The sequence below is a fragment of the Fistularia commersonii genome, chromosome 3, assembly GCF_037954325.1.
Source record: "Fistularia commersonii isolate RoL2024-O1a breed Wild chromosome 3, RoL_Fcom_v1.0, whole genome shotgun sequence".
In the NCBI taxonomy this organism is placed as follows: Eukaryota; Metazoa; Chordata; class Actinopteri; order Syngnathiformes; family Fistulariidae; genus Fistularia; species Fistularia commersonii.
The window spans coordinates 10,609,965-10,621,714 of NC_141286.1; the positions used below are offsets into that span (position 1 = coordinate 10,609,965).

The 11,750-nt window shown below is 55.5% G+C and overlaps 2 protein-coding genes across 3 annotated transcripts in view; both read left to right on the plus strand.

The window, feature by feature from the left end:
- The window catches only part of fchsd2 (FCH and double SH3 domains 2), a 29,552-nt gene extending 25,140 nt beyond the window's left edge, over window positions 1-4,412 (plus strand). For both annotated transcript variants that reach the window (XM_086176936.1, XM_086176928.1), the window contains 5 exons: window positions 712-889; window positions 963-1,177; window positions 1,667-1,862; window positions 1,935-2,023; window positions 2,101-4,412. In XM_086176936.1, coding sequence (XP_086033062.1) covers window positions 712-889; window positions 963-1,177; window positions 1,667-1,862; window positions 1,935-2,023; window positions 2,101-2,190 — 768 coding nt within the window. In that variant the 3' untranslated portion in view covers window positions 2,191-4,412. The remainder of the gene's footprint in view (window positions 1-711; window positions 890-962; window positions 1,178-1,666; window positions 1,863-1,934; window positions 2,024-2,100) is intronic.
- Window positions 4,413-4,571: 159 nt separating this feature from the next.
- LOC147235501 (NACHT and WD repeat domain-containing protein 2) lies at window positions 4,572-11,165 on the plus strand. The gene is made up of 9 exons (XM_086176999.1): window positions 4,572-4,720; window positions 4,793-4,881; window positions 4,959-5,066; window positions 5,232-5,523; window positions 5,594-5,703; window positions 5,866-6,165; window positions 6,253-6,357; window positions 6,738-7,254; window positions 7,339-11,165. The coding sequence occupies exons 1-9, from the start codon at window positions 4,651-4,653 to the stop codon at window positions 10,320-10,322; spliced, it is 4,575 nt and encodes a 1,524-aa protein (XP_086033125.1). The 5' UTR covers window positions 4,572-4,650; the 3' UTR covers window positions 10,323-11,165.
- The last annotated feature ends 585 nt before the right edge of the window (window positions 11,166-11,750 follow it).

Consider the following 11,750-nt stretch of genomic DNA (forward strand, 5'->3'; position numbering starts at 1 on the left):
CACACACACCCTAATACAACCTGGAAAACCCAGTGTTTCTCTGAACTTATTCTTCAGGTGGTAGCATGCACTCCTACCTAATTGTAGGAGTGCATGCTACCATAACACACACACACACAGACTCTGCTTATTACACACAGACATACACACTCTGATATATATACATTCTCATACACTCAAACTGCTTATGACACACATACTGCTCATTAGACACACTCTGCTTATTAGAAAAGTGCACACACACTGCTTAATACAGACACACTCTGCTCACTAGACACATGCACACTGGTCAGTACACACTGCTTATTATACAAGCACAGACACTGCTTATGACATACGCACACACATACACACAAACGGACTATCATGCCGTGCAAAGATAGGAAATACACTGTGGTTCACACTCACGACAGACGATTGCACATCTCTTAAACTGCACCAGGACTCGAGGCGTGTATGGGTGTGTGTGTGTGTGTGTGTGTGTGTGTGTGTGTGTGTGTGTGTGTGTGTGTGTGTGTGTGTGTGTGTTTATATGACACCAGTGTGCACTGACCACTTAGAACCCCTCCTGGAACCGGGATCAGCCTGGAACCAGGTGTTGAGCCACTGCTTCCGGAACCAGAAGCACCATCTTTGCGTCCGAAATTTCCGCCATTAGCCCCGGCCCCCTTTCATCGCATGCCCTCTTCCTGTTTCCGCTACCCCCTCCAGGCCCGAAACAAGACGGGCCAGGTGGGCTATGTCCCCGAGAAGTACCTGCAGTTCCCGGCCTCCAACAGCCTGCTCAGCATGCTGCAGTCCCTGGCCACACTGGACGCCCGCTCACACACCTCGTCCAACTCCACCGAGCCCGAGCTGCACGCCGGCTGCATCAATGGAGACGCCAGCAGTAAGTGGTTTACAAGCCTCGGTATGCTCCGCCCCCTTTCTTTGTTGTCATGTGATTTTTATCCCCCTCGCAGTGGTGTACGTACGCGCGCTTTACGATTATGAGGGCCAGGCGGACGAGGAGCTTTCCTTCTCTGAGGGTGCCGTCATTCGCCTACTGAGCCGTGACACCCAGACCGACGACGGCTTCTGGGAGGGCGAGCTCAATGGCCGCGTGGGCGTCTTCCCTTCCGTGCTGGTGGAGGACCTGGCGGAGAACGGCGAGGGCAGCGTTGGCGGCGACACGCAGGTGCAGTTGCACACACACACACACACACACACACACACACGCACACGTGAGAAACAGAAAGAATCCAGGGGACATCAGGCCCCTCCCAATTGCTGAAACCTGTCTTATCAGGCTTCTCCCAGCCGAAATACCAGGGAAAAAAGCCCCCGCCCCCGTCACCAACCCCTCCGTCCTCCCCACTGCCCAGTTTATCTGTCAGCAGGGCAGAACTTAACAAATGGAGCTGCCAAGCTGATGGAAGCGCTGATAAGAGGCCGGGCAGCAGGAAGGACGCAGCCTCTCCCTTCCCACATAGCTGGAGACACAACACACAGCAACCCCTGTATGTGTGTGTGTGTGTGTGTGTGTGTGTGTGTGTGTGTGTGGATAACGCCCAGCCTCCTGGTTCAGCTGCCCCTGCGTCTGCAGATCTGTCCACGATGGTGTCACGTGTGCATTTTTTCATCTAGTCACGTGCTAACAGGAAGTGCCGCGTCTCCCCCTGTTTAGATCTCGCCGTCATCCAAGCTGCCATCATCCCTGCCCCCGCTGCCGCTGTATGACCAGCCCCCCATCAGCCCATTCACCAGCCCCGAGACCTCCACGCCGCCACCGCTGCCCCGTTCGCCCTCTGCCACACTCAACGGAGAGCATAAGCCTCCACCGCTGCCGGCCTCATCCAGCAAGGCGCCACTCGCTGCCCACAGTAAGCGCCGCCTCAAAACGCAAGACCGGCCGAAGCGCCGTCCTCCTTCAGAAGGTCCGTCTGTCCCTGCAGATCAGAGCTCTGGACGGAGTCCGGTGTCTCCGGGGTTTCCTCAGCCACCCAGGTTTACCACCGATGGAGGCCCCGGGAAGCTGCGCCCCGTAAGTGCACAAACCCTGTCTCCACCAGTGTCACGTCCTGCAACCGGCTGTTGACCTGTCTCCCCCTCCTCCTCCAGGTGCGCGCTGCACCTCCTCCGCCTAAGCAGCATTCACGGCGGCAGCAGAAGAACGACAAGACGGAAGAGGTGGAGATCACCCTGGTGTGACGCCGGGACGGATCCTGCTATGGACTGCGCTGAGCTCAGATGGCAGGGTGCGAAGCCCCCCTCCCCGGTGACCCCTGACCCCCCCGAGTCCTGACAGTCCCATCATCCATTTACTTCCTGTTAACGCGCCGGTCCCCCCCTGCGTTCTTTGCCTTAAAACCTCACTGAGCACACCGAAGAGGAGGAAGGGAGGAGGAACCATCTCGACTTTTTTTTTTTCCACAAATAATCACACATGATGAGGTTGGAGTGAAACCAGCAGAATGTTGACACTGTTAGCGTTAGCATTAGCATTAGTGTGCAGGATATGTCCTTCTATGCAGTAACGTTTACACATATTACATCCCACTGCTTTTCCTATAGAGGTCTGCCCTCCCCACACACATCACGCCGTTCTTCCTGGTGAAAAGTTAACGCTAGCTGTTAGCATCAGAGGTGAGGGTGGAAACAGTAAATATTAAAAGTTACATGTCAGCGGCGCAACTCAATTTTGAGAGCGAGAGAGAGAGAGAGAGAGAGAGAGAGAGAGAGAGTGGGGCCAGTGTGTGATGCAGATGTGACACACACACAGGACAGCACACAATCATCACGGAGAATGTGTTCGGACACCCACTTTGTTAGCACATTATTGCAAGGAAGAGTTGTGAAAACAGCAGATGGATATACAAAACCCAAATACAACCGATAACAACCATCGTGCCACCGGCTGATTGGCGGTGGAGGGGGTGGGGCAGCAGGTGGGAGAGGGGGATCAGGGATCAAAGCTCACGGTCATTCTTTGCATTTGATGCTTTTTGAGTGATCCGCTTTTTCTGGATTGAACCAGCGCGCTAACAATGAAGGATCTAACGGGTGGAAACAAACAGACACTTTTTCACCTTCTTTTCTGGTGTTGACGTCAATGTACGGAGAAGCCGGGTGGAGTGTCTGCCCCCCCAACCCCGGCGCTTAGCTCGCCATATATAGTTCATGCGTAATCAATGTGTATTAGTACGATACATTACTGTGGTCATAGGAATGTTCTGCACATCTTCTCATATCCACTAAAGTAGTGCTGCGTGGTGGAAGTTTTGTCCTTGTCGTGCTGAAGGGGGCGGTGTAAATACAGGTGGGGGGGAGGGGGGCGGAGAGGCTGGATCCTCCCTGCCTTGCCCCCAACCACCATCCCCACCTCTGCCTTTCCTCCCGGGAACAGGGTCAGGACGGGGCATCTGTGGCGACAAAGGCGCTACCTTTGAGGTTATGGAAGCATCATACATATTTTCAGCGGGGGGGGGGGGGGGGGCTCCGAAATGAACAGAGAATCCCCTGATCTTTCCCTCCCAGCCTTCAAAACTTTGCCAAAGGGCATTGTAGCACTTTTATTTATTCCAACCCTCCATGGAAAAATAGCAGACCCCCCCCATCCCCACCCCATTCAGCTACATGGAATTGAAAAGGCTCTTCTGAAGAGACAGACAATGTAAATCGTTTTTTTATAATCCATGTAGTCTAAGGAGAGACGGATGGGGTGTGGAGGGGCAGATGGGTATGGGCATGGGGATAAGATAGTGTCTGATGTGGGTCTCGGGGGTGTCATACTACGAATGTGCACGCAGGATCAGATGGTAAATCTGCTAATGGCGAGGCAGCTCCTTGGACATCACGTTGCATCCCAGGTTGTGTAGCATCATTGCCTGACGGATACGCAGCCCCCCCCCCCCCCCCCTACCTGCTGACCTCATGTAGCCCTGCCCCTTGACCCCACCTCTCCTCCAGCCCCCTTGCAGTCTCTTTTCACAGACAATGGTTTTCAAACTTGCCTGGAAGTTTTCCCACGGAGCTGCAGCCCCCTGAAGGCCCCGTCTAGCTCCGTCCAGCCGGAACCATGTGACTCTCAGACACAGACTTCCTGTCCTGGCTTCCACTTCCTGCCCTACCTCCTGCTACCACTTCCTGGAGTTTTTTTTTTTTTTTTTTTTTACGGCTGTTTTGGAGATTTTTTTCTTTTTTTATGTTTTATATGATTCTACTTTTATTTTTTTTGTTCCCCAGATTTGAAGCCGCGACACCCGGTTTATTAACAGCCCCCCTTTTTTTTCCTCACAGACTGTTGCCATGGTGACAATAACGGAGAAACCAGTGCAAATGTATTTCTGCATATCATTACTGGCTGTACAAAAAAAAACAAAGTTTGTATTTATTGTGTACAAAATGTTAATAAAAAAATACGGAAAATCTCAGTTGTCCTCTGAGTGTGTGTGACTGTGTGTGTGTGTGTCGTAGGCAAGCTGTCACCAGTGGGCCTGATCACAATCACACACACTGTAAATACACAGGGCCAGAACTTCCTGAGTGCAGCAGCAGAGGAGCTGGAGCCGGACCTGAGGAGCCCCATTCTGCCTCTTTCTCTTCGTTTTTGTGTATTTGTTCTTCATTTGTTTGTTTTTGCGTATTTTTGTGTGTTTTCCTGCTGTTGCCATGAAGGCGTCTGTTTCCCCTCCGCTGGGGTCGTCCTGCATTAAGGTGTATCTCTGCTCGAACCCTACAGGTAAGGACACGCATGTATACCGTAAACTCTGCATGGTTGACCTTTGTGACCTTTGTGTGTGCATGTGTGCAGACAGTGTGCTGGAGCGTGCCACCCTGAGGCAGCAAGTTTTTCCAGACCTGAGAAAACGCTGCAGAAGCACACTAGGACTGGACTTCAGGGTGGGTGTGCACTGACACACATACACATCATCAATGTGAGTTCACATCATAGTTTTGGTGTGTGCGTGAACCTCCAGGTTATAGACCCCTACGAGTCCAGCGACCCGAGCCACTGGCCGGACCAGAGCGTGAGGCAGCAGCTGATCAGGGAGTGCAGGGAGAACTCGGCTGGGCCCTTCCTGCTGGTACGCCCACAAGCGTGTGTGTGTGCTGATATATTTTACTCCAAAATGACATGAATTACTTAATACTACAAGAGAGTACAGTCAGTACAAGCTGCTTATTCGTAGTTTTTTGAGCAAATGTGTGTGAGCTGCAGTTCTCTATGTGTCCACCGGATGGCGCCGCAGGCCCTGGTGGGCCACCTATATGGCCAGCGCCATCTTCCCGCCCATGTGGAGGCATCGCAGTTCCGCCTGCTGCTGGAGGAGAGCCAGCGGGCCGGCATCTGCACGCGGATACTGGAAGCGTCGTACCATCGCGATGAGAACACCATCCCGCCATCGTATCGACTTAGCACAGCCCCCGCCGCTGGCAAAGAAGAGGATGGCGGTGTGGCGAAGGCATTCCAGACCGCTGTGCACCTGTGCGTCCTCAAAGGACGCCTGTCTGCAGCGGACGCCCTCGGATTCAGCCAATCAGGTGACTCAGATGTCCTCGCAGGTGATCCAACAGGCGCTTGTCGCATGCTGATTGGTCCTCCTCTCCGCAGCCATGGACGCTGATCTACGATTTGCCCTGGATGGATGTCCCTCCAATGGCATCACCAGGCGCTGTCTTGTGTACGTGCACCGGGTGGAGAACGCCGTGGGGGAGATGACAGTGGCGGTGGCAGCAGCCGGGAAACCGCATAACGAGGTAACCGCCGAGAAAAAGATCTTGCCGACTTTTGACCTCCTGACGAATCTTCTTTGAGAAACTGAGCAAAGAGATCCAAGATGGCTGTCCATGATGTCACGTGATTGACAGGTCAACGTCTCCCAGGCTGCGTCGGATGCGGAGCTTCTGTCGGGGTTGTGCAATCACTTCCTGCGGGAGCTGGTGGCCTCCTGCAACCTCCTGGTCTACACCACCACTACCCGCTGCAACCGTCGCCATGGTTACACCAGTGCCAGGAGGCGGGGCTACTCACACTCCCTCAGCGTGCAGGTGCACACTAACATGGCAATGTTGATTGACAGCCTGCAGCACCCAGGGAAGGATGAAGAGAAGGAGGAGGAGGAGGAAGAGCTGCAGGAGTCCCTGGCTGGGTTTTACCTCATCACCCGTCCGGAGGAGGAGGAGGTCAGATTCAAGGAGGAGAAGGTTCTAGAACCACGTTCTTGACCTGTGTTCTCTTGATGGTGATGGAGGTTCCGTGCCCTCCTGCAGGTGCGGGCCTACCTGCAGCAGAAGGAGCATCAGCAGCGCCCTCTGGTGGTGGAAGGGGGACCCTGCTCCGGAAAGACAGTACTGCTTGCATACTGCGCCCAACAGGTGGGGGTTCCTGCATGGGCTTCCATCTACACAGGGTTTCACAACGGGTGGACTCCAACCTCTCTGAGGGATTGTTTTGTGCTTTGACAGCACCTGCTTCTAGAAGAACATGGAGGTGCACTTAGATTCTCCTGCCAGGGTTCTCTCTGCATGTTCTCTCCAGATTCTCCATCCTCACTCCAAAACCAGTCATTGGTTTTGGAGACTAAATTGACTAGATTTTTCATAGGTGTGATTTGGAGGGTGAATGGTTGGATGGTTGACAGTTGACCCATCCAGGTTAAGTCCCACCCATCGGGCCCCAGCGCCATCTATGCTTGGCTGGAGCTCCGCGGCAGCCTGATGCGAGTGAACAGTGAGGGTTCCTGGTTTCTCCTCAGGTCCGGCGTTGGCTGGCGGGCCGTGAACCTGTGGTTGTGGCCCACCTGCGCGTGCGACCGCTTGCCGGCACAGCCGTGGACCCGCTGGTCAGCCTGGCCCGTCGGATCTGTAGGGGCTACGGCGCCAGGTCCAGAGACTCCGTGGTGGCGCCCTCCCCTGCTGTGCATCTGTCCTCCCTCCTCTCCTCGCTGCCGTCGCCGCAGCGCCCTCTGGTCCTGATCTTGGATGCCGTGGGGCACACGGACATCCTCAGCAGCTTCACCTCTCCACTGCCCCTAGAGGTCAAACTCCTCCTTGCTGCCTCCCCAGGCGCTGCCAGGGCGTTGGGTTGCACGTGCGTGGAGCTGCAGCCGGCAGACAGGAAGCAGACTGCTGCCATGTTGGCGTTACAGCTGGGCAGCAGTGGGCGAAAGGTGACCTCTGGGCAGCAGGCACTGGTCAATAAGGCGCTGGCATCCTGCTCGTCACCGCTGTTTGCACGCCTGCTGCGCTTTCATGCAGCTCAGTGGCACTCAGGTAGTGCACACACACACACACACACACACACACACACACACACACACACACGGCATTCTGTGATCGGCTCCCTTCCCCCATCAGATACCGAAATATCGGACTCGTTGCTCCCCACCGGTGTGCACGCCTCCATCACCGCGCTTCTGCAGCTCCTGGAGCAAAGACACGCCCCCTCCCTGACAGGCCCCACCCTCTGCTTCCTGTCCCTGTCCTGGGCCGGGCTCACCGAGGGCGAGCTAACCGACTTGCTGTCCAGCACCGCGTGGGCATCTGCGCCGCCGCTGCAGATGGAGGTGGAGATGCTGCTTTTGGATCTGAGGAGCTTCCTGATTCGCCGTGGCACAGCTACACGGCGGGTACTGGCCTGGGCGAGCCGCCATTTCGGATTGGTCGTGGTGAGACGGTATTTGGAATCGGAGGAAGAGCGGCGGGGGTTGCATTCAAAGATGGCGGAGTACTTCAGCCGCGGCCTGGTTTGTGCGGAACCCGACTCAGACGCACAAACCCCGCCCCTGATCTTTGATACCAGCCAGTTGGCCGAGCTACTGCATCACCTGCGGGAAGGTGAAGAAGTGGAGCTTAAGCACCGCCTGCTGGCGTCGTTCCGCTTCCACCAGGCGATGGTCCACGCCAACCTCCTGGCACCGCTGCTGTCCCTGCTGAGGGAGGCAGGACTACCGGTGGCGTTCCCACTACTTGCGAGCATCATGGAGTCCTCCGCCTGCCTGCTGCGCCGGTCGCCGCCGCTGCTGGCCCAGGTGATGGAGGCCGGCCTCCGCCCATACCTGGACCTCCACCCCTTGCTCCAAGATTACATCGACCAGATCGGTGCCATCATGGAGGCACGAGGTCACAGTCTGAGCACGGGAATCCCCCCTGCCCCCGCCGTGGTCCCCGCCATCTGGCGCCTCTCCCTTGGTGGCGCAGGCTCCAGCATGACAGAGGCCACCATGGCCGATGGCGGGGTCATTGCCGAGGTCATGGATGACGGCTCGGTGTGGGTGAGGAAGGGCCCGGGCGGCCATCTTGTCAGGCTACAGCCGGACGCCAAGCTGGAGGGGGCAGAGTTTGCCGGTGTGAAGGGTAGCGGGCAGTGGCTGCTGTTTGCCACACGCTGCAGAAAGCTGCTCCTGTGGGACGTGATTGGGCCGCAGATCCTCCGGCCGGTCCACGGCCACCTCGCCTCCGCCAGCGCCACACTGGCGGGGTTCGCAGCGGGAGGGGGGCGGCTGTGTGTGTGGTCTGCTGGAGAGAGCGTGGTGAGTGTGTTCGATGCCTCCGGCCAGGCGTTGGCTGACCTCCCGTGTGGGAGTGTCATCACCTGCGTGACGTGCTCCGCAGACGGCATGCACGTGTACTGTGGGCAGGACAATGGCTGTGTTTCCGTGTTTGACGGCCAGAGTGGCGCCCCTCTGGGGGTCTGCTCCAACCCCGACCATGCTGTGGCCAGATCCATCGTCCTCTTGGAGGCCCGGCGGGAGATGGCATGTGTGGGTGGGGCTGGGGGTGTGGCTGTGTGGGACATGGCGGCGAACACAGGAGTGCCAGCGTTGCTGAAAGCGACATCTCCCGTTGAGGAGGCGGGTGACTTCTGCGGAGTGGACCTTAACGCCGAGCGCCGGATGCTGCTGGTGAGTCAGAGTGGGCTGGTCACGCTGTGGGACACCAGCCAATGGGAGGCAGCGGCATGCTTCCTGGCCCCACGGGGGCGTGCCTTCACCCATGCCGTGGTCTCCCAAGATGGCTGCTTCTTCCTGGCAGTGTTGGAGGGCTGCCCGCTGGTGCTGCTGTGGTGCGTCTCTTCTGGGAGGTGCGTCATGTCTCTGGACAGCAGCGCACAGCCACTCGCCCTCCTCACACTTGGGTCGGAGGTTGTGTGTGTCACTGCTGACGGTGGCGTCTTGGCGTGGGACTCAGAAATGCTCCACGTGGGGGCCGCAGCTCCCAAAATGGTGAGCGGCGTCACGCATGTGGCAGTAGATCAAGCGGGCCGGTGGTTCTACACCGCTGATGGCTCGTGCACCGTGTGGCGGTGGAGCATAGCGACCGGCCGCCCCAACGCACACTTTTTGCACTACAGTGGTGTGGACAAAGTGCAGCTGTCCCCAGACGGCGTCCACCTGGTGGTTCTTGCGGCAGGGGAGCTTTACATCTGGAAGACGACGGGGTGCAGGAATGTCCTGCGGATTGGTGGCGGCGAGACGACAGACGTCCTGATCACGCCGAACGGCAACCTTGGCGTGAGCGTCTCGGAGCGTGGCCTCTCCCGGGTATGGAAAATGGAAAGCGGCGCCGTCGTGTGCAGCATCCGCCCACACCTGTCCCACGCCCAGGTGTCCCCCGAGGGCACGTTCCTGATTGGTTGCCGTGGTGGTGAGCTGCTGGCTGCCAGTCTGTGGTCAGGCAACATCAGCCGGCGCTTTGCCACCAGCAACTCCACGGATCACGTGTTGGCCTTCAGCGCATCCACAAAGCACCCCGATCTGGTGGTGGTTCTTGTGGCGTCGGGCGACGTTTACACCTGGAAGGTCTCTGAAGAGACGGTGTGCTGCCACTTCCTCCTGCCGACAGCGTTCGCTTGCCGGCCATGCGACTTCCAAATGACCTCTGACGGCGGCGTGGCCCTGCTATCCGCGTACGACGGCGTCATAACCCTGCTGGACCTGACCCGCTCCAGGCTCTGTGCCCTGAACCCTTTGGGTCATGTGATCAGAGCCCGCTTGGACCCACGTGGGTTCTATGTCGCCTACATCTGGCAGCGACGGTGTGCTTGTCCGCAGCACACCGCTGCACCTGAGCTCACCGTGGTCCGGCTCGCAGACGGTACCAGGATAGGGAATGTGGTTTTGCGTGGAAACCCCGTCTCCTTGGTTCTGTGCGAGCGGCGCCGCGTGTTTGTAGGTTTTGAGGACGGGTCAGTTGGGGTGTACGCCATCTGGGACAGCGACAGTGACGAGAGGGAAGAGGGCTCCACGCCGCTGCTTCCACCACCGCTGAAGGACTGCCCTCTGGACCAGGAGACACTCATCAGGTCGCCGCTGAGCGCCGCTAACGTAACCTGGATCTAGGGAAGTACCTGAACGCCTCATCTCAACCTGTTCATGAATCCTAAAGTGAGACATTGCTACAGTGACCCATGTCTGTCTGTTGCCACGGAGCTTCTTCTCCCCCCCCCTCTTGCACTCAGAAGGTGGCGTCATGTTTGTTCTCCAAGCCGGTGTGAGCAGAACCTGTCCCCTCCTGTTGAAGGGACAACCTGAAGTACCGACAGGAGCCCGGCAGGGACACATGTCAGATGGAGGTTCTGGTTCTCTCAATGTTCTCCAGGGTTGTGCGTTCTCCTCATGTTCTCAGCGCCCAGGTCGACGGCTTCATGCCTGCAAGTGATCAACAGCCAACCCGTCCTGGTGAAGCCCGGCAGTTCATAGGTGTTCGGAGGGGGAAATTGGACCCCTGCACAACTTTAAAATGTAATCAACTAGCCAACATGTGGGAATTATTTTATTCTTGGAATTATTATTTTTTTTATACATACATGAAACCTATGTAAAAAAATAGACATTTTATTCAAGGTTTTTTTTGTTCAGTTCTCTATGGCTATTCAATGTACACCTTTTTTTGTACAACCTACATCTCTACTTAGCATTCTCATCCTTGCAGCATTCATATTTATATATTCTCCTACCCACCTTACTTCTTATAATTTCATTTGAACATCCCATATATAACCACTTAACCATTCCCTGCACATGGCAATTATTATTTTTTTTTTATATTTTGTATTCTATTGTATATATTGTTCACAGTCTTTGTGTGCTTGTTTCTATAGCCGTCTTTCTACTATCACTATATGCACACTTTTCCAACCTGTAAAGCTGCTGAGACAATTGAATTTCCCTGTCGTGGCATCAATAAAGTCTGTCTTATCTTATCTTAATAAGTTGTGTAACCAGGTGGTAAATGGTAATAATTAAATTAACAAAAAAAACACATTGAACCGTCAAACTGAAGTGGTAGTAGCGGACTTTACTGTCCTCGAACCAGCCACAGATGGCAGAGAAAATGCTTTCGTTATCAATGATGTGTTCACAAAGTTCACTTGGGCTTTTCCCACCCGGGATCAAAAAGCAGAGACTGCAGCAAAAGTGCTATTGAAGGAATGGTTTATGAAGTATGGGGAACCTGAAGGGCTGCATTCTGATCAGACTGAATGAATCCGAAGTTATTGCTGAGCTCTGTAGATTGTATGTGGTAAAAGACATGCACAACGCCGCATCATCCCACTAGCAATGCTCAGTGGGAGTCTCTCAATCGCACACCACATGAGTTGCTGCACACACTCCCGGCTGAGAAAAAGAGGCGTTGGCCTGACCATTTACCATAGCTCATGTATGCGAATAAGTTGACCCTGTATGCAACAACTGGCTAGTCCACATATTATCCGCTTTATGGGGTTGAACCACATTTTCCAGTTGATGCATTCTTGTGAATGAGCA